The sequence below is a fragment of the Aulonocara stuartgranti genome (assembly GCF_965226115.1).
Source record: "Aulonocara stuartgranti genome assembly, chromosome: 6".
Classification (NCBI taxonomy): Eukaryota; Metazoa; Chordata; class Actinopteri; order Cichliformes; family Cichlidae; genus Aulonocara; species Aulonocara stuartgranti.
The window spans coordinates 27,173,849-27,199,188 of record NC_138944.1 but is presented as its reverse complement, the minus strand read 5'-3'; the positions used below and the strand labels follow the sequence as shown (position 1 = coordinate 27,199,188).

The following is a 25,340-nucleotide window of genomic DNA, read 5'->3' as shown; positions in this document are numbered from 1 at the left end:
CCTGAATGCTTTGGCTTACTTTCAAAGAAACTTTATCATAAGGTAAAGTAAGATATTTGGACTAGTCATATGAGCAAAAGCACAAATGTTACTAATAACAATAAAGACTGCTCTGTTCCCAAAGTGTCTAAGTAAGCCAAGGCTGTAATAATATAACAAAGTTAATTAATAATAAAGTAATCATCAACCACTAAAAGGAGGCATATTTGAAAAGGCTGCCTAAAGGGTTTTCTCTTCTCTTGGTCTCAAAGCTGGTCTGAAATGACAGGTATTAAGGTAGGTAAATTGTGCAGCATATATGCATGTGTGTATATAATTTATACAATGTATAAATTAGAAAGAGGTAGTGCAATATTTTAGCAGTCTACAATAAGCAACAGCCTGGAACCAAATGCCACCATGCAGACAATAAAGATAGATTTGACCGTAAAACCACCAAGGCACTCATATAAATGTTTAATTGTTGGCAGGAAATTTGACTTGTTCCATTGCTGCATTGGCTCAGCTGCTTGGTCTGGATGAAAAGGAAGGAAAGTGCCAAGGAGTCAATGCTCAGAATGGATCCGTTTGGGGTATTCAGGACATGATTGTCTGTGGCTAAAGCACACAAAAAGGAAGAAATCGTGGCTATCCATTAGCGATGGTTACAGAAAGAGTCTCTGTGTGCTTCTGTACGTGTGCATCTGCGTGTACATGTGTATGGGATGTGATGTGAACCCCTGCTGCTGGATAACCTCACTGTGTGAGATCTGACAGCTCCCACTGCTGTCTCTATGACAGGATAAAAGAGCGCCTGTGTGTGTGAGAGACTCAGATAGTGAAAAGGAGGAGGAAGTGGCCACAAAGAAAGCGAGAAACCAAAGCCTTTTCACACAAAAAAATAAATATGTTCACTCAAGTAAATGTCTCTTTGAAAGCTTATCTGTTTGAGCATGAACAACTAGATGTCCCACACTTCTTTGAAACTCACAACAAGCGACTGCAGGCGCGATGGTATCTGCTGAGCTGTTAACAAGACGAAGAAAATCTAAGATTTAAGTCATCAAAAGTCTTAAATGTAATTATGCCCCCAGTGCTGTCTTCAAACAAGGCACAGCACCATAGGAACCATCTGATTTCTTTCTAAAAAAAATATGAAGACACAAGGGTACAAAAAGCCTCCCCCCAGCTTGCTTTCAAGCAACAATTATAAAGTTTTTAAAGAGTGGCGTATAAGCACACAGAAGGACACGGGTCTGCACCGCAAGATAACGGGTGTACATTCATTTCCCACTTTTAAGTCAAAGAAATACAACATATTGACAAATGCAGCAACAAACAGAGACGTCGATACAGTTTGTGGGCCTGTTATTGTTGTGTGGTTCGGAGCAGTCCAAGCATACAAACCCTGCCTGCAAGCGTGTAATTTGCTGTGACACTTGTGAGATGGTTTGTGCTCCCGGAGAACTTTGATGTATTTGTAGCATTTCCAAGCCATTTGCCCACTTTGGCTTTAAAAATACAGCTTCCATCAAACAGCAGGTAGAGGGTACATGAAGTACGCTTATCAACAGTCAATGGAATCCACCATTACATATTAGTTCTTAAGTGTACTTAAGGTCTTAAGGACTTACAAGGATTTTTGGGATTTCTAGGCTATTCCAATTACTGCAGCCTTTAAAGCATGGGTGCTAAAAAAAACTTATAAAACATTTACATATGACAACTTATGAAGAAACGTTAGTATTTTAATTTGCTATGGTGCTCATTTGTTTTGGGTTCCAACAAATATTTAACATGCAGAAAGCTCTGGAAGATTACGGTCCATATGCGGCACAGCAGGCTTTCATAAGCGAATTATGTTAAATATTTTACACAGACACAGATATTTTTCTCCAAAATTACGAGGTGTGAACTATAACACAGTGCCGACTGGTATTCAGTCAGTGGCTCGGTTCAGGGTTCTGCCTGGCAAGTGGATGGACGTTGAAGGAACATGGATGCATCTATGCAGTGTATTCTAGTTGTGCATGTGTTCTTTTCTTCTAAGTGGTTCACACTCATAATCAAGGTACGCAGGAGAACATTACTGAGCATACAATGAATAGAACCCTGAAGCAGATGGGCTATAGCAGCAGAAGATTACACCAGGTGTCACTCCTGTCATCTAAGATCAGGAAACTTACAGTATATAAACAGTATATCTTATACTATAGTATAAGAAATACTGTATAAGTCTCAGTAGATATCCTACACAATACATTTAGGCTGTAAACATTTACAATTCGTTTTTTTTCCTGTTACTTTTCTGTGTGGGTACACGTGGCTCTAAAATAAAAGACCTTCTGCTTCCTGGAAAGTATCAAAAGCCACCACCCAACTGTAAAATCCTAAAGCCAGTGTGTGCATAGTTTTCTGCCAAGCAGTAGGCATTGTGGCTGCAAGTAAATTAACTTAATAATGTCGGTCCATAGAGTTTGCTAATATTGGCCACTACACACTGCAGTGAATACATGCTGGCAGAAGATTAAGTCCTGAGGGGTAGAAACATAAAGACAAGTGTTATACGTGCTATTCCTTATATTTTACAGACATTGACTTATTTAAGAGATTTAATTAAAAAGTGTGAGTGATTCCCACAAGATTAGAAAAACAAGTGAATGTTAAATTAAGAATAGCTCTTTGATCAGGATATTCAGAAACAGGCATCTCACATATACCATAATTTGATGGTGAACACTAATGTGGGAAGCCTCACATTCTGTTCCACTCTGTTCACAGCCAACAAGGCTTCTTAAAGTAAAGATTTCTTACTAAATCTGTCCCGAGGTGGTCTCAGAGAAACAGCACACCAGAAGCCTGCAGGTAGAACAGGGGGTAGGCTTAAAATGGCTACATTTAACCCTCCTGAGACAGCTGTAATTGCAGCTTGCTACCTGCCTGGCATTCATCTAGACGGTGAATATTGCGATAGCACCTACAAAGTGTCACGATCATCCATTTAAGAGCAAACTGCTGTTGTGCAATGATGTTCCCTGTGCAGCACATACGTCTGCTGTCTGCTCTGCCTGTTGTTTTGGATGAAACGAAAACGGATTTCACTTTCAGCCGAGGAACAAAACTCGCACTAGTGTGGGAGTTATGGATGATGTACAACAAATTAGGGTAGCTCTGCGCTTCATTTGATTAACGCAGAAACAAACACAACACTTTCTTCTTTTTCTTCTATATAATCCTTCACTTCAAATAAAGAAGTTGTATGCGCAAATAACATTAAGAAGAGAGGAGTTTTCATATCAAATGCATACCACCAGATATGGGCAACTGCCTATTTTTAAAAGTGGAAAGCTATATCATAGACGCTGCAAATAAAGCTGTTTACTTTGAAGTGAGGCTCAGCTCGCATACAGCAGCATCTTATTGATGCATGGCTGTTCTCCTTTGCAGCCTGTGGATGACTCATTCTTCCAGCTGAACGCCAGTATACACAGCTGATGGCAATGTTTGCATCTCGGAGCACATCAAACAAAGAAAATCAGACGCTTCAGCGTTACGCTAAATGCCTCACTTGAGCATCCAAATGCATTTTACTTTTAAAATCTTTGCATGCAGAAATATAGCAAGAGATTCACTTTTCACCCCGATTCTTGAAAAAAATGCTGATTTAAATTAGACAAAACAACTAAACTACCAGCATGGAGAAGCATGAATAGGTGAACAAGAGGTAAAACTGTAAATCCATTTAGCCAAATGTACACTAAATAAAAAAGCACTTCAGAAAAGGGAAGTGGTGATTTATTGCTGTCATAATTTTTGCAATTTTTAGTCTTTCATTTGGTTTAGATTTAGTAGGTTTAGCCTTTAACAACATTGTTTACCAAAAAAAAGCCATCTATAAAACACAGTTTAGGCTGTCATGGTTTGGGGTTGCAGCCAGTGGTGTAGAGGATGTTGTCAAAATTGATGTAAATATGAGCGCAGAAAAGTATCATAAGATTTTGATTTACTATGTGATACACCTGGAAAGTATCTCATTGGCAACAGCTTCATTTTTTAGCATAAAAATGATCCCAAACACAATGTCAGTGTAGTAAAAGCATATCTGGATAGAAAAACACACATATCGCATGGAAAGGTCTTACCAGAACCCAGACAACATTCAAAGAAGAGCTTTAAATGTCCTTGAAGATACCTGGAGAGCTATTTCTGAAGACTACTTAAAGAAATGACAAGAAAGCTGCCTAAATAAGTTTAGACTGTGCTGAAAAATAGACGATCATACCAAATATGGACATTAAGATTGGCAGAATTATACAAACTGCTTTTGTCTTATATGCTGAATTTCCATATACATTTATGTTTTAACAGAATTTAAAAAAAAAAAATTAAAGGTGGCTCAAGACTTTTGCACAGTGCTATATATATACACAATTTCAAATACAGGATCCTTTCATCCTTACTTCACTTAACCTTTCGTTTTCATGTGAGTGTGGGACACTTCCACGTGATTATAGTGTCTTAGAAAGAACTTGTAAAAGAAAAAAAAAGGATGGATTGTAACTGCTCTTTATTACAGCCCAAATACAAATGTCCTGATTTATGGACGTAACTTGCCTTTTCATGAATAATAAGACATTATTGAATCAGCAAATAAAGTGGACAGAAAGATGACCTGACATGTGACTGAAATCAAAACATCGATTAAGGTACAAGACTGCTTAATCAACTGCAGGCTGGTTAACAGATTACTAATCCAGTTTCATCCTTTAAAACACAAAACTGCTGAGTGAAAACATGACTCAGACTCAACTTTTACTTATGACAAAATGATAAAAACATCCAAATTTGAAAAATATGCTGATACATTTGGATGGAAAAAAAGAGACGAGACTGCCAGTTTGGCACTGATCAACACTCCACTCCGTGCTGACACTGGAGCCAATCTAAATAACTTAAAATGTTTAGTGACAAATAAACCCCCGAAAGGCGATGCGCAACAGTCCCACCTTAAACTAACAGAGGCACAGCTAAGGTCAGACTAAAACTCAGGACTTAAAAGTGAACTTCAGTAAAAGCCAACATATTCCTTGAGTTCGGATAATTCCCAGATAACACAACAGTTGAAGGTTTTCGTGGTTTCCTAACATGTAAACCCAGAAAATGTCATTTAAACCGAGCTGTGATTGTGCAGCGTTTGTGGGTCTTTATTAAACAGCAGCAGGTCCAGCAAACACACTCCCCCAGTGCTCTCCCCCTCGTCCATCAGTCTTTATACTCCGTGTACTTCTTGGCTGACCCCTGCACTTTGCTGGCGGGGTATTTCAGACGGTTTAGAGCCATTTTACGGAGCACCGCTTGTGGGAGATCCACGCGACACTTCTCGGCCAGCTCCACGAGGTAGATCAACACGTCGCTGAGCTCGTGCGCCAGCTGCTCCCGCTCGGTCTCGGTCCAGTCCGGCAGGCCCTCGGCTACCTCTCCCTTCCACTGGAAGAGCTCTGCCACCTCGCCCACCTCCCCGACCATGGCCAGCAGAAGGTTGCGGGGCTGGTGAAACTGGTTCCAGTCTCGCTCGTCCGTAAAATCGGCCTGCATGCGCCTAATATCCTCGATGGAGGGCTCGGAGCTGAAGGTGAACCTCTGCGGCCGCTTCGACTGCGGCGACGCCTCTGCACAATCTCCGTTTACCGCAGCTGTGTGCGCCTCTTCATTGACCCCATACGCGTCTTTTCCGTTTGTTGCCATCGTTTTCTGTGTGTTTAAACAAACTCCGAGGCTTGTAAACAACCCGCCTCTCTCCTATCCAGTGAAGAAGTCCCGCCAGTTCTCAAACCGGAAATGATGCCTCTTTACTCGGAAGCTGGAAAATACACAATGCTGGGGTTTGTAGTTTTAAACCTCAGCTAGCGGCGTAGGCCTATATACTAACTGCTACTTAAAAAAACTACAATTCCCGTGTTTGTCAGAGCCGCGACACCAACATGGCTGCCTCCTGTGTTGCAGCAAGTGAGCTGCTCAATAATATAAAACAAATATCAGCCTTGCGTCCAAAGGCTTCGTACGCAGTTAGGGCCGTGAGCACCACAAGCCCACAGTGCCACGCTCAACTCCCGCAGAGGGCACGAAGGTAAGAAAGGGTGCTGAGTTATTGTGTGTGCGTGTGTTTATCGTCTCTGACCTGCAGGTTAACCTGCATGTTGCCTTGGTGTTGAGCTATAATAATACCTCTTTAGGGTCTTCTTATTAACAGCAGCCGGGTGAGAAAAGTCATTAACGGCAGCCTCCACTTGTCAGCCTGGTAAAAAACACTGCAGACAAAAGAACATTACTGCGTATGCGACATGATTCGCGATTTCATCAACAAAATACGCCCTGAACATTATGCATTCATGTGGTCGAACAGCTTAATATACGTTTATTAGTCTTTTAAACGGCATTTGGAGTATAAGCTTTATCTTGTGGCTCGGTTAAAAACAGTTAGCAGAGGATGGTTTCGATCCATCGACCTCTGGGTTATGGGCCCAGCACGCTTCCGCTGCGCCACTCTGCTGTGGAGTTATGAAGGTGATACAAATCTAGTGGCTGAGCTAACGGTGCAAAGATTTTCTTAGGGCTTGACCTAAGATAGATGAGGAATAATAATGGATGAAAATCAGTAGAAGCAAGATAGAACGTATGCATGGAAGAGAGGTACAGCAGGTGCAACAGTAAAGCTGCAGGAAGCAGAGGTAAAGAAGTTGGGGTCAACCAAAGCAAAGGACAACGCTCAAAAGAGGTGAAGAAAAAAGTGCAGGCAGGGTGGAGCAGCGGAGATTAGTGTCAAGAAGGGATTTATGACACAAGGATAGCAGCAAGATGGTAGTGGGATGTATGGTTTGAAGATGGTGTCATTGACAAAAAGACAGGAAGCTGAGCTGGAGGTGTTTAGATTTCCTTTGTGAGTAACCAGAACGGACTGTATTAGAAATAAGTTAATCAGAGTGACAGTTCAAGTTTTACCATTTTGGAGACAACGTTTCAGAGTCAAGGCCAAGGTGGTTTAGATGTGTACAGAGTGGCCAAGATAGTGGATACAATGGACAAAGGATGTTAAAGATGGAGCTGCCAGGCACGGCAACAGAGAAGATTCATGGAGGTAGAGGAGGACATGCTGAGGGTTGTTGTGAATTTGTTAAAAAGTTTGTTAAAAAACTACCATCATAGTTTCAGTTTAGGTATGGTTATGTACCAGATTTTTACTACTTCCTGGATACTCAACCGGTTGCCTTGGAGCAAAAAAAAAAAAGTCATGTTACTTTTATTCTACTTAAGTAGTTCAGTTTCATGTGGCTTTATGCTTCTAGCCCAATTTAAAATTAGTTATTTTTCTTTTTACTCTGTTTTATGTGAAATCTATAGAGCAGCTAAGGAAAAAACACACATTGTGTGTCCATATTAGATAAAGGATGTTGAATATGGAGGGAGACTACAGAGAAAATTCATGGGTGTAATGAAGGAGGACATTTAGAGACCTGGTGATACCAGGGGGTGCCTTTTGCTAAGGCGATGTTGTCTTTATCAGTTTTATTTAGCTTTTCAAAGGGTTAAGGCAACAGTACAGACAGCAGTCTCTGTGCTTTTGTCCATAGAGTCACTCGAAGATACAAGCTATCCATCTGCCATGGTCACAGGATGCCGTTAGAACACTGTAATAACAGATGACGTCAACGTGTGGTGCAATGTGAAAGATTACACGGAGACAGAATAAGACAATATGGAGCCTTTCATTCAGGATGCTCACCAAGCCTCTTACATCTGTGGCAGAAATCATGTTACTGTCGTGCAGTGTATCATACATCAAATGCAGTCTGTGTCTGAATAACAGGATGCCACGAGTTAAACAGATTAATGCAGACAGACATTTTAAGCTTTTCATCTCTGAAGAGTGCTTTAGGATTGCGTGCATGTTTCAGCTGAGAGAAACTACACAATATCAGTCCACTATGTACCAGTCATTCTCCTTTAGGATATTAAATCAAGGCTACAACATAATGCAATTTAAATAACTACTGTATTATTATAGGGTCTTTACTTTAGTATAAGCACCTTAAGGCAATTGTGGTTGTGGTTTGGCACTACTACAAGTGGCACCTGAGTAGAACATCTGTTGCAGACACTAAGCTTTCCTACTAGTTTTTCTCAGTGGTCACAGATATAACCGTGGCTGCAATTCTTTTTGCTTGTATCTAGATACAAGCAAAAAGCGGCTTTTTTTTTTTGTACTTCTCATCCGTAAATAATCTGCTCTTTCACGTGATTCAGTTTATTTTGAAAAGTCTCAACAGGATCTTGAGCTTTATTGTGAAAGGTTTATGTGGAACATAAACAAGCGGACACGCGAAGGTGTTACCGTCGTTGTTGCTAACCACAACGCATAAAAACAGGCGCTTGTCCGTCCGTAGTGTGGTTATATTAAATATAAGAGAAAGAGAGAACTTTAAGAAATTAATATAGCCACTACAGTGACCATCAGAACGATGAAAAAATATTGCCGTAAACAGTTTATTTTGCCACACCACCAAACAAACGATAGCGTAAAATGAAACGATAGATGTTTTTATATCATCATCCGATATATATCGTTATATCGAACAGCTCTAAAGAAGATTATTATTTACTCTCTCTGTTAGGATTATATTTCATTTAGATGATTGTTTAAAAAAAAAATCCTCAGTGCCTGAAAGTGAGCTTAACTTTCATATTGTCAGGACACCACGACACTACCAAGAAACTGTAAGTGGGACCAGAAGTGGAAACACTAACTTTTCAAAAGCAAAGCCAGAAACTGAACAGCTGTTTTGACTCGTGCTGTGCCGTTCATTCATCTTTGAGTCTGTTATGGCGTTTTTCAAGTTTTTATTAATGAACTGAGAAAGTGTAGTTTCATAAAGTTGTGTCATTTGCAGCCTACCTGCATTTGCTCCTGTCGGCCACATAGTAGGTCAGAATAAAGTTTTTAGGGCTTAAGTTAAGTTATAGTCTCCAAGCCCAGCCTCTGGGCTGTAAACAAAACAAAACACAGGTTTCTGCATACATTATTGAATGCAGAATTTATTAAAGCAGAATATGAACTGACAGAATAAGGCCTTTCAAGGTGAAAGGTCCCAGTGTCTGAACGTAGTTTCAGAGCCATATGGGAAGATGTCCTTGCAAACTCTTTGGAAAAGGACAAAAACATCTTCTTTTTCTTCTTCTTCTACTTCTTTTGTGCTTTTGCTTCCTTTGTGAGAAAACAGTGTACATCAAAAGCGCTGCCAATTATAAAGTGTAATTGTAGGCATCTAAACACACTTCAAACCCATAACCCGCACGAAATTTGCTCATTTCCTTAACACCTCAAAGCCAGATTGTATTTTCCTTTGCCATAGTACACAAATACAGCCCACCTGTGTAGTTGAATTTTCTTTCATGTTTTTTGTTTCTGTACCGCGTGTCTCAGTGCTCCCCAGCAGCTGGTCGGCGTGGTGGGTTTGGAAATTCATGCTCAGATTAACTCCAGTACCAAGCTGTTCTCTGGCGCTCCGGTTCGCTTCTCGGCTCCTCCGAATTCCCTGGTGTCATTCTTCGATGCATCCTTACCCGGCACATTACCTGTAAGTTATGCTTCATGTGATTAGAATAAACGTAACCTGTCATTCTTAGATCATCTGTCCCCATAATGTCCCCGTGTGTCCCCAGGTCCTGAACAAGCGCTGCGTCGAAGCAGCGGTGATGACAGGACTGGCTCTTAACTGCGCCGTAAATAGGAAGTCGCTTTTTGACAGGAAACACTACTTTTACGCTGACCTCCCTGTAAGTTCTCGTTTTCCTGTCCTCGGTTGTCACTTTCTGTGCAGCATCTATGGATCGGTGGGAAGGAGAGTGATAGCACAGGAGACAGGGGTTATCTAAGAGACAGGACTCATTATCATCCTCCACGCTGCTTCCTTGCTTTGACTTTTATGCAAGCTGTGCTCGTCTGCTTCCCGCCTTTCCATCACAACTGTTCCGGTGAACTCTCCCAGCCGTGAGCTCTAATTTAAATGGTGAGCAAGTCTTGCAGAAGAAGCAAAAAGCAAAAAGGCAGTGTTTTCCTCACATACACAGAAAAATAACACTGAAAATGACCAGTGCTTTTAACTTGCCAGCTCATTTCCTTCAGTTCACTTCAATTTTTTTTATTATCCACAGGTCATTGCCTCCTCCATGCTGTTAAGTTTGTGCTTTCTCTCTTTTATTTACTTAATTTCAGTCATTATCAGAATTGGAAAAACCAAACATAAAGTAACTGGATGGAACTGCACAGATTCACAACTTATCATATTAACTGTGAGCTAATATTATAAATTGTAAATTAAATAGTGAAAGTAAAATAGTTGGGTGAGCAGAGGCTGAATGATCTCCAGTCATTAACCAATAATGGGCTCTATTTGGATATTGGCTGCCGGCCATTTTCTTAAAGTGGATGTTTGTGTTTTGTAATGTTGGCTATCGCACTCTTAATTGAAACTATCCATATGGTTACTGTTGAATGCCCCCTTTTAAAGCAGCAGAACGGATCCAGCCAAACCAAAACTTGTAGCAGTGTAAAGTTCGAGTGTGTGCTAAACTCATAGAGTGTATGTAAAGAAAAAAAATGGACAAAGCCATTGTGATGTCAGCCATAGGTTTCTGAAGCTCTGCTTGGAGATTTTGTTAGCATCATATCATGTTGCTGGTTTGAAGCCCATATTCGAAGGAGAGAGTAGAGTGCTAAGCATCTCACAAACAGAACCACAGATACCTGCTAAGCATAATACAAAAGTTACTAGATTTTGACCCACCAAAACTGGTGGTCAGAAAATTGCATTTAAAACATGCCAGTAGAGATCAACACCACAAATGCAGCCAAGAGATGCAATTCAGTAACCAGGACTTTCAAAGGTGTTGCCAAACAGCATCCCGCTGCAAAGCAAACACACTCCTAATTTAGCTTTTAAGACCCCAAGATGCTTAAACTCCCTTCACTTGGTGCAGTAATTGCTCCATGACCTGGAATACGCACTCAGACTTGGATGTGCTAATTCTCATCTCATCTGCACTTTTTAAATCACTGGGGATTGGCTTTAAAAAAGAAAAGAAAAATGCACCGAATGGGAAAAGAAGAAAACAAAAGTGACAAGGCCTTTGTGACTGCAGGCTCTAATGTTGTAGTTGGCTGCTGAATGTCTATATGCTGTGGTGTGTATCAACATGCAAATTCATGCATAAATAGAAAAACAGAGAAAAAAAAACTTTTTATCTTGAAGTGAGAGAAGAAAAACTAATAAGTGAATGTTAAATTAAACATATTATTTAAAATTAAAAAAAAAAAAAACAGGACATGTAAGAGAGAACATGAAAGAAGGTAAGGAGGATTGCTAAACGTCCCCAGCAGGCATGGCCCCCACAGGAGTAGGTCACAGGGGGGCAGGGCATGCAGTATTTAAATATCTAACGGCAGGATGTATAAGCTGAATAGTAGCAATACTGGAAGAGATACCCCAACCTCCCAAAAAACCCTCTTTAACGGTGATATTTCCATTAAACTGTCTTGCCCAAGTCATATTCACTTTGCTTTCTGTAATGGAGTGCTTGCATGGAAAGGTTTCTCAACCCTTCAGTAGCCCTGGGGTAATTTTACTGCCATTATAAATGACATTTTAAGGCTTGGGTGGAACAGACAAAATGTCATGGGAGTGACTTAGCCAACAGAGACCTCCTGCTAATAAATCTAGAAATTTCTCAAAAGAAAGGTGTAAGAGAATTTTACTTTTCAAGTTTGTTTTCAAAGTGTAGCCAGCCCTGGTAAGACATTTTGCTAACAGAGCTTTGGGCAAAGTAATGAAGAGGGTAATTATGGACTAAATAAAAGTTTCATTTTCTTTGGAGTGTACCATATTTCAATGAAACTGCTCAAAGAAGTTCATTATGGAGAGTACTTTCTTGAAGTAGCAAGCAAAAAACAAAAAACTTTAGCTGGTGGTTTTATTTATTTACTTTCTCATCTAACTTGACTTTATTGTGAGCAGATGTGACTGCATAAGCATGATGAAGAACATCCATTATATGCAGATCTTTACAGATTGACGTTCTCCCGTTTAATTTTAGGGGAATTACTGATTTTGTGGCAGCAGTGCACATTTTCACTGTTGTAAATGATACATTGTCTCCTCTCAAAGTTCATCAATCTTCCAGCAAAATCCCCTCCAGAAGCGCGGGGATTATTGTTGGGCTCCTCTCGCTTCCTTGCATGTTTGTAGAACTTTACATCATCTCCTTTGGATTCATCCTCAACACACACGGCAGGATTAAGATTATTATTTTTCTTTTGAGAACTCGTGCCAGTAGGTTTTATCCCAAAGCCTTATTGATGTTTTAAATACCTAGTGTAGTCTGCTTTATAATCACTTAGTTTCCATTACTCTCACAGCTGCTTAAAGAGGGTGGTCTGTCTCAGTGAAGCAGCTTGATAATCTCAGAGTCAGAATGGCTTTAATTATGCAGATGATGGAATATTCTTCACATTCGACCAAAAGTTTGAGTGCAGTCTGTGCTCGTAAAAACCAAACGTGGAACAGGATCGAGGGAGAAATTATCCCGCCCTTGAAAAATACATTTGTAAATTGCATTGTACATTATTGATATGTTCCAGTAGAAATCCCTGATTGCATTTTGTAAAACACCACAGTTGCTCATTAAATGATTAATGCCGCTGTCCGAGCAGCATTCCTTCATTGAATTGAAATGGCAGGCAAGGCACATATATAAAGTTTTTAACAGCCCTTTAATAACATGCCTCAGCAGCTCCACGCTCATCTAAATAATTACAATTTCCTTGAGATATTAAGTTTCCAAATAAACAGACATGGCCTGGCCATTGAAGCTTTGACTTGTGTTTAATGAGAGAAATGAAATGTCTTTGTGACCTCGGCGGGGTAGCCGAGGAAAAACATCAGTGTGCAGGGGTGAGGAATTAGACGACCGACTGAGTCTTGTTTGTTTAGACTTTGGAATGAGTCAGAAAATGACTCAGGGGCTCACAATGTGGAAAAGAGTTGAAAGTGTGTGTGTGTGCGCGTTTGATCCTGCTTGAAACGGCGTGTGAGCAGACATGCATCTGTACGAGTCTCAGGAAGCGCTCATTAGGGCTCCGTGTTCTGTCACAGAGTAATTGCGAAAGCTTAATGTGGGTACAAGGATGCTGTTAACAGCAAACATGGCTCATCCAAAAAGCAGCTGATTTATTATGCAGGAAATGTAAATGGTCTCCACTTATTCAGATGCTCCCTAATGTCAGTAGTTGGTTGCACTTTCACCTGCAGAAATTGTCATTTTCAATGACCAGAGACAAAACTCGTGAAAGGATTAAGTGGGAAAGGGGGGGATTTCTGATGAGCTGCAACGGTAGTCACAAAATCTTGCAGATTTACAGATCAAATCCACCAAGAGGAGCAGAAGTTGAAAAAGAACATCCCCAGGAATCTTGTGTTGTTTTCTTCCTGTTTCTTTTAAAAGGAGGAGTTGTGGAGGTGATTGATTGTGTCGATCAGGCGCATTGTACAAAAAGCCGGTGACTAACAGCCCCCCCAATCTCTTCTCCCACGTCCTCAGTCTCCTTAGCATAAGTGTGATTAATGTTTAGGTCTTGTGATGTGGTTGCCGTGGTAACGTCGAAATTAATACTCGGGGCAGCAGGTTCTTGTAGGAATAGAGGAGCTCATGAAATATTGTGCTTTTGTGAGCAGAAACCTTGAGTGAAATGCCAGCTCCTCCTGCATTATGACAGCCAAGCCAATCGCCGTGTCTAACTGACGCTCCCCGCCAGACCTTTACACGCAGCCATGACGCTGCAAAAACTCTACTGCAAGACTTCACGAAACAGTCTTTCTTCTATAATTAAAAGGATGTATTGGTTAAACAAAGTGAAGGATCATTTCTTCATTCAGTTAAAGAGGAGATGAAATTCCTATTTTAAACACATATACACTCACTGACAATTTATTAGGTATGCCTTGCTAGTACTGGATTGGACCCTTTTTTGCCTTTAGAGCTGCTTTAATTCTTCATGGCACCAGTTCAACAAGGTGCCGGAAACATTCCTCAGAGATATGTGGGCCATATTGGCATTTAACAAACCAGTCTTCAACCAACCAGCTATCCAGCACTCATATATTTCACTATACTTTAATTCACATAGCAGCTAACATAATAATTATAGGACATGTCTTTTAATCACGTAGTAAGTTGGGGCATGTTTTCAGGTTCTATTTTTTATTGAATTTTTTTGTATTGTATTTTCTTGTTTTAGGCTGGATACCAGATCACTCAACAACGTTTGCCAATCGCAGTAGATGGCGTGCTTACTTACAGCCTCCTTGGAGGGAAAAAGAGGAACCAGGTGATGAGAAAAAATGTGACCATCAAACAGATTCAGCTGGAACAGGACAGCGGCAAGAGTCTCCACGATGACGTCCGCAGCCAGACACTCATAGACCTCAACAGAGCAGGTAGCAATACAGAGGAAGAGTCTGCTCAATGGAAAAAAATCAATGATAAATCAGTCCTGCTCATGTCTTGTACATCCAATAGTGGCAGCTTATTCCTGTGATTCTCCTGATGCCATTTAAAAGCCGTCACTGAGCTAAACCGGTCTTTGCTTGATTTATATTTTTATCAAGAACTTCAGCTAAAAAATGGACACCGGCAAATACTGTATTTACTGCGTATTTACTACTCATTGATTAGCTGTTTACTCCGCCACTGAACTGGTATTTAAAAGTCACTGGAAGAAAAACCTCAGAGTTATAATGTGTCAGAGGCCTGAGGGCTGCCAGCGTGTAGCAGCAGGTGTTTGGCAGTTGACTTTCCTAAACCATCTTTTGATTAAGAAATTAAACTATTTTTAAGAAGATGTTTTTATGATTGACAGACAGCAGCAGCAGCTGGAAAAGTCATAGAATTCCAGTGATAATGTTTTGATTTTTAAAAACTAATATTAGGTTAATCAACAAAGCAAGGGTTTATCACTGAGCTTCAGACCCTTGAGATGTGAAACGTTGCTGTCTTCAGGTGTAGGTCTGATGGAGCTGGTGATGGAGCCAGACATGAGCTGTGGAGAGGAGGCTGCTGCAGCTGTCAGAGAGCTGCAGCTCATCCTGCAAGCTCTAGGCACCTGTCAAGGCAACATGTCTGGTATGGAAATCACTCTCTGTCTCTCTCCTTCTCTCGTGCTTCCAAGCTGCCACACTTCTAAACCTAAACTTAACTCTCTCCGCGTGCATCTATTTACCTCTTTTTGCTCAGAGGGGCAGCTGAGAGTGGATGCCAATGTCTCGGTGCACAGACCTGGAGAGCCACTGGGCGTCAGGACAGAGGTGAAGAACATCAACAGCATTCGATACCTTGCCAGAGCTATAGGTAAGCACCGATAAAAAGTTTGAGACTCAGTAGCAAGGATAGCAGAAAGCGCCTCAGGCATTTATTCATTTATTTTTTGAATTTACTTTATCTGAAAGGGTCTTAACTGCACGCATGATTGCTCACACATTTTAGTCCTTTTTTAGTTGACATTTAAACAGGTCATGTTCAGATGAAATGGTGTTTCAGAGTTTTGCGTTTTGTGGTAGCTGCATCTACCAGCTTGTGGTAATATTGTCCAGGTCAAGATGTCTTGTGCCTACGATATGTTGAGCTGATTTTGACACACGCTGTAGTGCAGCTATTCTATTGTAATACTTCACAGTTGGTTACTATGCTCTCCACAGTGCTGCTGTACTTTGATTATGGCTCTTGTATTAAAAGCGGAGGTAAAATGAACAAGCTGTCAGTGTTTTCTTCTTCAGATTGCGTGAACGGCTTTTTAGGACAGTTATTAAGTTGCTGAACTATTGACATGACATATGTAGCAGATGTTCTATAGATTGGCTTTATTAGCCAAAAATCCAAAACTTGGAAGCTGACTCTCAAATTTTTACACTTACATTTCCTTTACAACCAATCAATCAATCAAGTAAAATCACTTCTATTTTTACATCCCTGTGTCACAAATATTAAACATTTGCTGAATGTTCCCTTGATCATAATAAAATAGCGTGGGTGCAAACTTCACCCATGCTTGGTGGAGGAATACAATCTAGACAGTTTTTCATTTGCCAAAGATGAATAAGAGAATTAAGAGGCAGCATCCAAGAACTTTGTACAGATAGTTTTGGAGGTACAGAGATGTTTAGGAGAGAGAACAATGCACTTTTTATTCAGACTGATTAACACAGTGCTGGGGAACGAGAGGATGCTTGAGGAATGAGGAAGAAGCACACTGATACCAATTTTCAAGAACAAGGGTGATGTGCAGAGCTTTAGTCACCAAAAAGGGATAACTTGATGAGCCATACCATGAAGTTATAGGAAAGAGTTATTGAAGGAAGGCTAAGAAGTGAGGTGACGATCAGTGAGCAGCAGTATGGCTTCATGCACAGAAAGGGCTCTACAGATGATATGTTTGCTTTGAGCAGGTTTATGGAGAAGGATGGAGAAGGTCAGAAGGAGTTGCACTGAGGTCTTTGTGGACCTAGAGAAAGCATAAGATAGGATGCCAAGAGAAGAGCTGTGGAAGTGCATGAGGAACTCAGGAATGGCAGAAAACTGAGGGTGGTACAGGACATTTATGAGTACAGAGTGGTGAGGTGTGCAGTAGGAGTGACTGATGGGTTCAAGATTGAGGTAAGTCTACTCTGAGCCCCTTCTTGTTTGCAGTGTTGATGGACAGGTTGGCAGATGAGATCAGGCAGGAGACTCTGTGGACTATGATGTTTGCAGACAACATTGCAAGTGGAAGAGAGGCTGGAGAGGTGAAGGTGTGCTCTGGGGAGCAGAGCAATGAAAGTCAGTAGAAGCAAAAGAGAATACATGTGCGCGTGAGTGAGAAGGGGGCAGAGGTAACACAAAGCTGCAAGGAGTAAAGGTAGAAGAGTTTAAATATATTGGGTCAACCATCCAAAGCAAAGGACGGTACACAAGAGAGGTGATTTTTGGACCCAAGGATAGCAGCAAGAGTGAAAGGCAAAGTTTATGAAATGGCAGTGAGAGGGAGATGGTGGCACTGACAAAAAGACAAGAGGCCGAGCTGGAGATGGTAGAGTTGAAGATGTTTATTTGTCATTAGGAGTGACCAGAGCCGCCGGGATTAGAAATGAGTACATCAGGTTGATCAGTCTGGAGACAAGGTTAGAGAGGAAAGGTTGAGAAAGTGGATATAATGGATAGGGGATGTTGAAGACATCAACCAGGCAAGAGGGAAAGAGGAAGACCACAGAGAAGATTCATTGAGGTCATGAAGGATGACATGCATAGGGTTGGTGTGTCAGAGGAAGCTGCCAGAAAGAGAGTGAGATGGAGGCAGATGGTTCCCTCTGCTGACCCCTAAATGGAGCAGCTGAAAGAAGCAAAGTTGGGATAAAAAGTTTTAACTTTTGTCATTTTTAATCTGACTAGCAGCTCTATGAAAACATAATTGTCATGCTGCATTTATTAATTAAATCCATGAACTAAATACTTGTACCAGATTATTACTTGGTTGAACCCCTAACTTCCCGAAGTCTCCAATCAGTCTGGTTACCTTGGAAGGAATAAATCTCGTTACTTTGACTCCAATATTTCCCTTTCATGAGGCTTTATACAGTCCTCTTTTTCATTTGATAGCTATAGAAAAGCAAAGAAAAAGCATGCGTAGTGTGACATAACCATCATATTTTTACTATGTCAGTGCCTAGAAATAGACCCAGTTTAGTAAAAGCAAAATTGCTGGATTCATGTAGAGGCATTAAGACAGGAAGTATAGTTGAAACTGACAGTAACTTGTGAAGCGTACGTTTTTTGGACTGACAGCTATTCACAAACAATTAGCTGCGTGATAGCAGCATGTGATGATTAACTGACTTCTTGCAGCTGTTCATAGATTTTGTGTCAGCTATAACTTTGCTGACTTTTTAACTGAGCTTCACTTCAAACAAGCTAGTAGTCTCAGAAAATTTCAGTACTTGAGATGCAGGTTTTGGAAGTGCGTTTTGGCATATAGCAGCGCTGTTCTTCAGTTATTTATCAATTAAGTTGTTTCACATTTACTCTGCGGCTGAACTGATATTTAAAAGTCACAGGGAAAACAAAAGGCTGTTTATCAGAGTTATAATGTGGCAGCACTCAGAGAGTCAACGATCACCGGCGTATAACAGCAGGTGTTTGGCATTTAGCACCAAATTATATTTGCGGTTCTGTATTTGTGTTCATGTTCTCCTTGATATTCATCAGACTATGAGATCCAGAGACAGATTGATGTCCTGCAGAGAGGAGGGACGGTGCAAAACGAGACCCGGGCGTATGATTCCAAATCAGGGTAAGAGGATGAAAAAGCAGCGTCTTCATGCCAAGATGTAACTGCTACAGCACCCTGTGACTGGGATCTCTGCCTGCTTCATTAGTCGTGAGCTTTGCTGAGGACAAACCATCATGGTAATGATGATGAATAGAGCCATTTGGATGCTGCCGTCGTTCTGTGTTATCTGTGAGCTATGTGCTACTCACAAGCTTATGAGCTCACAGAATAAGGCAGCTGAGGCCTTGATCATCCTCTGGTACCTCCCTCCCATGAGGTCTTGTATATCCGAGGTACATGGTGAAGCATGCTAAACAGTGTGGGGTGATGACCTGTGGATCTTTCTTCTCATTCCTGTGAAAGTGGTCACAGATCTGATGCCACTAGTTTGAAGAAAAGCAGGCCCACTGAAAGGGATCCCCACACATATGTTCATTCTTTGTTTTGAGTATTTTCATGTTTGTTTGATCTTCTCATCAAGAGAAACAAACATATTGAGCTATCATTTCTGATACTGCCACCTTGTCTTGTAGGGAGACTCTACCTATGAGGGACAAAGAGGGTCTTCAGGATTACAGGTGAGTGTAAGTTCATATTGTAAGTGTTTATAAAATCAGAGAAAGATCCTCTTACTGGGGTCTGGAGATTGACAGGTAGCTAAACAGACCTCACCTAAAGTGTGAACAGACGAAGAATGTGTTGTAGTTTAGGTAGGGGAATGATTGACAGGTTCAAGGCTGATGGAGTCGAATGATCAGGTGGCCAAGTGACAGCACAAGACGACCTTTTTTTCCCCAAACTTACCCGTACTGCTGATAAAACATTGTTCCCTGTTTTCACTCACCCCTCCTGCCTTTTTCAGGTTTATGCCAGAGCCCAACCTGCCCCCTCTGATTCTGTATGAGGATGATGCATCACTGCCCACTGGCATTGATGCGTGCCAGGTGGTAGTGGTGCAGAAGATAAAGGAAGGGCTGCCAGAGCTACCAAGTGTCAAAAGAGACAGGCTGGTGCAAACGTACGGCATCCTACCTGAGCACAGCTTCACTCTGGTGGTGAGTTTCTGAGTGGGAGAAACTGGGTGAAACCAGCCAGTGGGAGGAAGGGTAGTTCTTTCCTTTAAAAGCCAGTTGATCAGGTCTTACTTGTGTAGCTTGCTGGACTTTAACAGGATGTAGTTGTATACTGATGAGCTCTGCTTGTTTGATTCTAATTAGATTATATGTTTGTGAAGGAATCACTTTTTTATGTCAATGTAGAATGAAGATGGGTTGGTGGACTACTTTGAGGCTGTGTTAAAGGCAACCAAGAAGGAGCCAAGGAAGGTGATTGGCTGGGTAACAAATGAGCTGCTGGGTCACCTCAAACAGCAAGACATGAGTGTGTGCCAAAGGTGAGACACAGACACATAAACATGCTCCAAGTTCCAGGATGAGCATTTATCTAACCGCCAGGTAAAGACTTGGGGTCTCATGGGTGGCATGGTGGTGCAGTGGTTAGCACTGTTGCCTCACAGTAGCAAAGTCCCTTTTTTTTGAACCTCCTAGTTGGCTGTTTGGGATTTCCACATTCTTCCTGTGACTGAATGAGTGAACCAGTTCTTTCTGTTCCACCTTTTCATTAGACCCTGAAGCACCCAGTCTGTTTCAGACTGAAAACTACTAAATAAAAGAAATAAACTGGATTTTGAGTGTCAGGAAACTCATGTAAAGAAAAAATAAGAATATTCTGAATGTTTGCAATGCATTGAGATGAAAGAAATTGATTCTGTGTTACAAATAAATTCCACTAGACATCTTTGTGGGGACCCGAAATTGGAACGTTACTATATTTGTGGGGACCAGCAGTCACTTAGGAGGACAAAAGTGCCTGTCCTCACGAGTTTGAAGGCATTATTCAGACTCAAAATGTGGTTTTAGTGTCAGGATTACAATTAGGTTAGGCATTCATTTTTGATGGTTAGGGTAAGCGGCTAGGGAAATGTGTGCGCGTGTGCGTGTGTGTGTGTGTGTGATAGGAAGTAACTCATCAACTGATAAACACATAGCTTTGAATAAGCTGATCATTGTAAGGCTCAAGTCAAACAGCTGATCCTAACAGCAGTGCAGTTGTTCAGAAAAAAACAAACGAACTGCTGATGCAGACTTTTGACTGATGCCACTAAAGCCAAAGTTATTGAACTAGTTACACCCTAGGTGATTTGCACTGGATTAATGACCTTTCAGCCCCCCCAAAAAAAGATGTTATCTTTGCGGTGGAGTGTTCTGAATGATGGCTTTTTTATGTTTATCTGAAAGGGAGAGCACTACAGCTTTAGATACATAAATAACTCTCATCCATAACTATACAACAGCAAGCTGGGATATTCATTAATTCTGTCAGTGAGAAAGCTTTTTGGAGAATTGCTTTTTGAAGGCTTGATCTCTCCCTAAATAAGAAAGCCTGTTAGCTTGAAGATCTTCTAAAACACTCTTGACATTAAAGAGATTTTGATTTGGTATGAAAAGAGTTACACTTGAAACATTAAAGAAAAAAAACACACGCGCACACACAGACAAAGGTACATTTCAGGCCACCAGCTATGAATAAATAACACCTGTTGTCTCCCACCGTTTCTGTTTATGGCACTGTGTGACGCTAAATGTCCGACACTAATTTCAGCGCTTTCAGTCTAGCAATTTTCCTACAGTGGCAGTTCAATAATTACTGCAGCTAAAAGAAAAATGAGGGCGGTCAAAGGCGTCTGAGCTGTTGGTCCAACTGAGATTAGCAATGGAGCACAATGATAATTTCTTTGAACTCATTAAAGGCCGGAGTCATTACACAACACATGAAGTTTAAGTAATGGACTGACGTCAGCATAGATGCTGTGTGAGCTTTGCTTTATCTGCCGTTGCCAGACTGTTGTGAAGCATTTGTGTGCGAATAAACTCCAAAGAAGCTCGTGTTTATTTATGCGTAACGTTGCACTGGCTTTGGTTGAAAGGAGGAGGGTTGAAGAAAAACAAAGAGTGGCAAGCGGTTTAGAAACTGAGTCATATAAGTACTTGGAGGAATATTTTGAGTCTTCGGAGCTAGGGAGGAAATAACCGGAAGTTGGTTAGCAAATAAAAGTTCTCCAAGTGTTACAGTAATGTCTGATGCATGACCTCTGCTGCCCTGTCAGGCCTGCCCGCATTTCCTCTCGCTCCTCTGGCTCTAAGCCATTGACTTGGATTAATGAAATGAGAAATTGGGAAGCATATTGGTGGGACAGCTAGAGAAGTGAAACTCCAGACATGTCATTAAGAGCTCATCCAGCTCAGACATGTCGCTGTCCCAGAACCCCCCCTCCCACCCACCAGGGAAACTGCTGGGGGCTGCCTGTGAGTGAAACTAAGTGGCATATTTGTGGCAGGATGGCGACAGCATGATGACAGAATTGTGAAATGTCTCACCAGGCCCACATGATGGTAATGTTAAAAATATGAAGATGTGGAAAAAAAATATAATGAGGGTCCCCTATTTCGATCCCAGCTTCCTTTTTGGGGGGGGTTTTGTCCCCAACAGCTGGATGAGCAAAAGTATCCCTTTATGTGAACCACCTAATTCATATGGGGAGATTATTGCTGAACTTAAATCTGAAGCTGAAGCTTCTGTTGTTACAAAAAGGTTTTTCAATTGAGTTGTCGTGAAATATTCAGGTTTCTTTCATTAAGTTTGCATAATTCTATCAAAAAAGAGAAGAAGAAGCAGCTCGAAGTGGCAGACTCTGGATGTATCAACTATTTATTGCATTACCTTTAGCTCTCTATTTTAACAGAATATTCACACCTTATTATTCTTTTCATCTCATCTGTTCATTCTTTGATTTCTGTTAACTTTTCAGCTGTGCTACCACTCTCACCCTTCATCCTCTGAATTATCATCTAGTTTAACATCATTTTCTGGATTCTGAAGAATCGACTTCATTGCTCACAAGGAGAGTTTTCTTGCTCACAGGCGGTCTATTATCAGATGTTTTCTTTTTCATCTTCAGTCCACTGGACTCGGCTGTTTTCTTATTCCTAACTCGAATGCTTGTCAAAAACCTGCTGCTGTCCTTTTCACGTTCTCTTTGTAGTTTGTCTTGGCCTTGGGTGATGGGGAAACAGCGACAGGAGACACAAAAGCTTAGTGCCTTCCTGAGTATTTGATCTTGCCGATACGTTCAGTGCGCTCATGTATATTTATATCCTGATCAGTTGTCCTCACAAGCTGAAAAGAAATATTACAAGATGAGGCGATGATGTGAATATTAGCCCTGCTGGATATATGAAATGATAACACTACCTGATACTTTGGACAGAAGTATTAATCTGTCTACAGTGAAAAAAAAAAAATATATATATATATGTATATAAAATCCACTCCAGGATTATTGCATTTCATAAATGACATGGGTAGTAAACAGAGTCAAGGCTCCCAATAGGCGGCACCAGTCACCTGTGCTTTCTCGTGGAATGAGAGACCTAGAAGGCACGGCTCATTTTGCTCCATGTAGCATCTTAGCCCAATCTCTTCCCACAGCAGACGGATCCACTTATTTGATCTGCCATAGGTTTTACCCACGATGCCCTTCCTGATGCAACCCTCCAGGCTTGAGATCAGCACTTGGAGCAGACTAGCTCGAGATGCCCTGAGGCTAGGTTTGTGCTTTCTCTCCCTGATTGGTGTGTAAAGTGAAGTGAGTTAACCAACACCACCTCCAACGCTTACCTCCCCTCTGATGTGGACATCGGGTCAGCTGGAGGCGCAGTCGAAGATCAGTCCCAGATCAGATGTACACACTGGAACTCTTTCCCATGTTGCTTGTCTGCGTTTATTGTGCTATGGTGTGTTGATATCTGTGCATTCCTGTATTATCCTTTTGTGTTACACATTTCGATGTTTTTTTCCTCGCTACCTAGCCTGACCTGTCTCCCCAATGTGATGTTTGTGTATTATATGTACGGTCGGCAACGTCTGTCATCTCGGTTGTGGGCAAAAGACCTGCAACTGACAAATAAAGGCTATCTCATCTCATCACTTCAAGCTATTTAAAAATCTCTGCTTTTATTCAGTTGATTGCAGTGCAGCAGTTGTCTTACAGATGTCTCTGAGGCTGACGGACAGCTTGGGAGTTTCATAATCCATTTTAGCTTTCTTTTTTCTTTTGCTATTAAACCAAAAACGTGTGGCGGTTAACAATCACTGCCCTTGTTTATAACGACGAATACTTTTTCTAACGATCATACATTTTAGTATTGCTGTGCTCCAGAAAACCCTGCATATATATTTCAGTGTCACTGGTTTGTGCTCGCAGCGTGGACTGAGTCGAATATTTCGCCGTGCTTGTCAGTCGCATAGCTGCATATGCAGCAACAGCAGCAACGGTTCGTTGCCCCCTGAGGAAAAATGGGTGATCTCATGACAGGTGGAGATGATGTGTCACAAACATATCAGAGTTTTTGTTGGTGCAAGTAATGCACACAATATAAGGGTACATTTTTATTGATGCAGAAAACTATTTTTCGGATGTGTCGGTCATGGATCGTAGACCTCTGGTGCTCCATGAAGCCCACTTTGGGAACGGCTGGCCTATGGAATAAACACGGAGGCAAGGAAAAGACAAAACATCGCAGGCAAATCACAAATGTTGATTGATTCTTTTGTCCTTTCGGTGCAATCCTCTTCCCATCTCTTCTACCATTTATATCACAAATTCAAGTCCATCTATTAAAGTGTGATTAAATTACCGCTTTAATTTGATTTTAGCCCAATCTCTCCTTCTGCCCTGGCGGAGCTGCTGGAGCTCCAGGAAACAGGACACATCTCCTCTTCAGTTGCCAAGCAGGTCAGTCAGCTACACAGACAATGCAATTATCCCCTTTCGGTCTGTCATTCAACACACGCAACCCAGCTACCGCTTGTTTGTATTCTGCTTCTCACCTGCGTTTCACGGGTTTCTCCGTGTTCTTAGGTGTTCCAGGAGATGTGGAGGTCGCCAGGCAAGACAGCCCTGCAGATCACCCAAGAGCAGGACTTGGGGCTTGTTAGTGACACCGCACAGCTGCACATCATCTGCCAGAAGGTGGTGGACTCGCATCCAGATGAGGTCAGGGCTCACAATGTCGCGTGTAATCACGAGTGAAACATCTCAAAAACATGTCCAAAAATCCCTCTGTGTGCCTCTCTGCAGGTTCACGCGATCAGAAGCGGGAACAAAAAAGTTCTGAACAAGTTGATGGGTCTGGTTCAGAAAGAGACCAAAGGAAGAGCTGATCCAGTTCTGGTGAGGGCGATTCTACAGAAGAAGACCTCGTGAAGATCGCACTGTAGTGTGAGACGCAACTGCATCAGTCTGACAATAAGACATGTTAGAAAAATAAAAACTATTTTGGCCTAATGGAAAAATCAGGCCCCTATTCTTATTTTTGACTTTGACATTTTGTAAATATTGAAATCTATTCTCGTCTGTATTTATATGTTTGAGAAGTAATAAAGTTTTCAGACTGTGACTGTCTGTAGCGGAGGTGCATTGCCGTTCAGTTTGTTTTGCCAGTGAACAAACAGAATTTCGAATCTTTCTTAGGATGTCCACTCATGGTGATAAGATAGTCAAGGTGGCTTTTATGTGCAGTTCTTTTATTTAAATCTAGTAGTCATGGCCATCAGGGATGGCTGAAAAGCTGATCTTAAGTATTATTTCCCTTAAAGCGAATGTGTGTAATTCAGTTTAATTCGTTCCATATAACTTAATGTCCCATTTGGCTATTGCTATGTTGGCCATTATGGTCATTTGTGAGGCAGAAGATGAAACTGCTGACATGACATTCGCTGGCTTATTGAGAGGAGCTGAGAAAACCTGCCAGCTCAAGAATCCAGGAAGGATCCCAGTCTGAGAGCTCCCTCTGGTGGTTGTCTTAGTCACTGCTTGGAAATGGAAAATGTTTAC

The 25,340-nt window shown here is 41.4% G+C and overlaps 2 protein-coding genes across 3 annotated transcripts; one reads left to right on the top strand and one right to left on the bottom strand.

Moving 5' to 3' along the window:
• Window positions 1-4,356: 4,356 nt before the first annotated feature.
• dctpp1 (dCTP pyrophosphatase 1) lies at window positions 4,357-5,826 on the bottom strand. Its single transcript, XM_082537034.1, has one exon. The coding sequence runs from the start codon at window positions 5,722-5,724 to the stop codon at window positions 5,242-5,244; it is 483 nt and encodes a 160-aa protein (XP_082393160.1). The 5' UTR covers window positions 5,725-5,826; the 3' UTR covers window positions 4,357-5,241.
• A 69-nt stretch (window positions 5,827-5,895) lies between these two features.
• Window positions 5,896-24,917, top strand: gatb (glutamyl-tRNA(Gln) amidotransferase, subunit B). Of its 2 annotated transcripts, XM_082537032.1 has the most exons (13): window positions 5,896-6,106; window positions 9,458-9,611; window positions 9,697-9,810; window positions 14,327-14,525; window positions 15,088-15,210; window positions 15,322-15,435; window positions 18,322-18,406; window positions 18,919-18,963; window positions 19,248-19,440; window positions 19,645-19,778; window positions 24,161-24,239; window positions 24,366-24,500; window positions 24,585-24,917. In XM_082537032.1, the coding sequence occupies exons 1-13, from the start codon at window positions 5,961-5,963 to the stop codon at window positions 24,708-24,710; spliced, it is 1,647 nt and encodes a 548-aa protein (XP_082393158.1). In that variant the 5' UTR covers window positions 5,896-5,960; the 3' UTR covers window positions 24,711-24,917. The 2 variants fall into 2 exon arrangements, with proteins under 2 accessions (XP_082393158.1, XP_082393159.1); XM_082537033.1 differs by lacking the exon at window positions 9,697-9,810.
• The last annotated feature ends 423 nt before the right edge of the window (window positions 24,918-25,340 follow it).

Excerpts from the sequence above, each read along its gene's own strand:
- dctpp1 (XM_082537034.1), bottom strand. The coding sequence starts at position 5,724 with ATGGCAACAAACGGAAAAGACGCGTATGGGGTCAATGAAGAGGCGCAC.
- gatb (XM_082537032.1), top strand. The coding sequence starts at position 5,961 with ATGGCTGCCTCCTGTGTTGCAGCAAGTGAGCTGCTCAATAATATAAAA. Across the intron at positions 18,964-19,247 it reads GAGGGTCTTCAGGATTACAG|GTTTATGCCAGAGCCCAACC; the intron begins GTGAGTGTAAGT and ends TGCCTTTTTCAG. Across the intron at positions 19,779-24,160 it reads GACATGAGTGTGTGCCAAAG|CCCAATCTCTCCTTCTGCCC; the intron begins GTGAGACACAGA and ends ATTTGATTTTAG.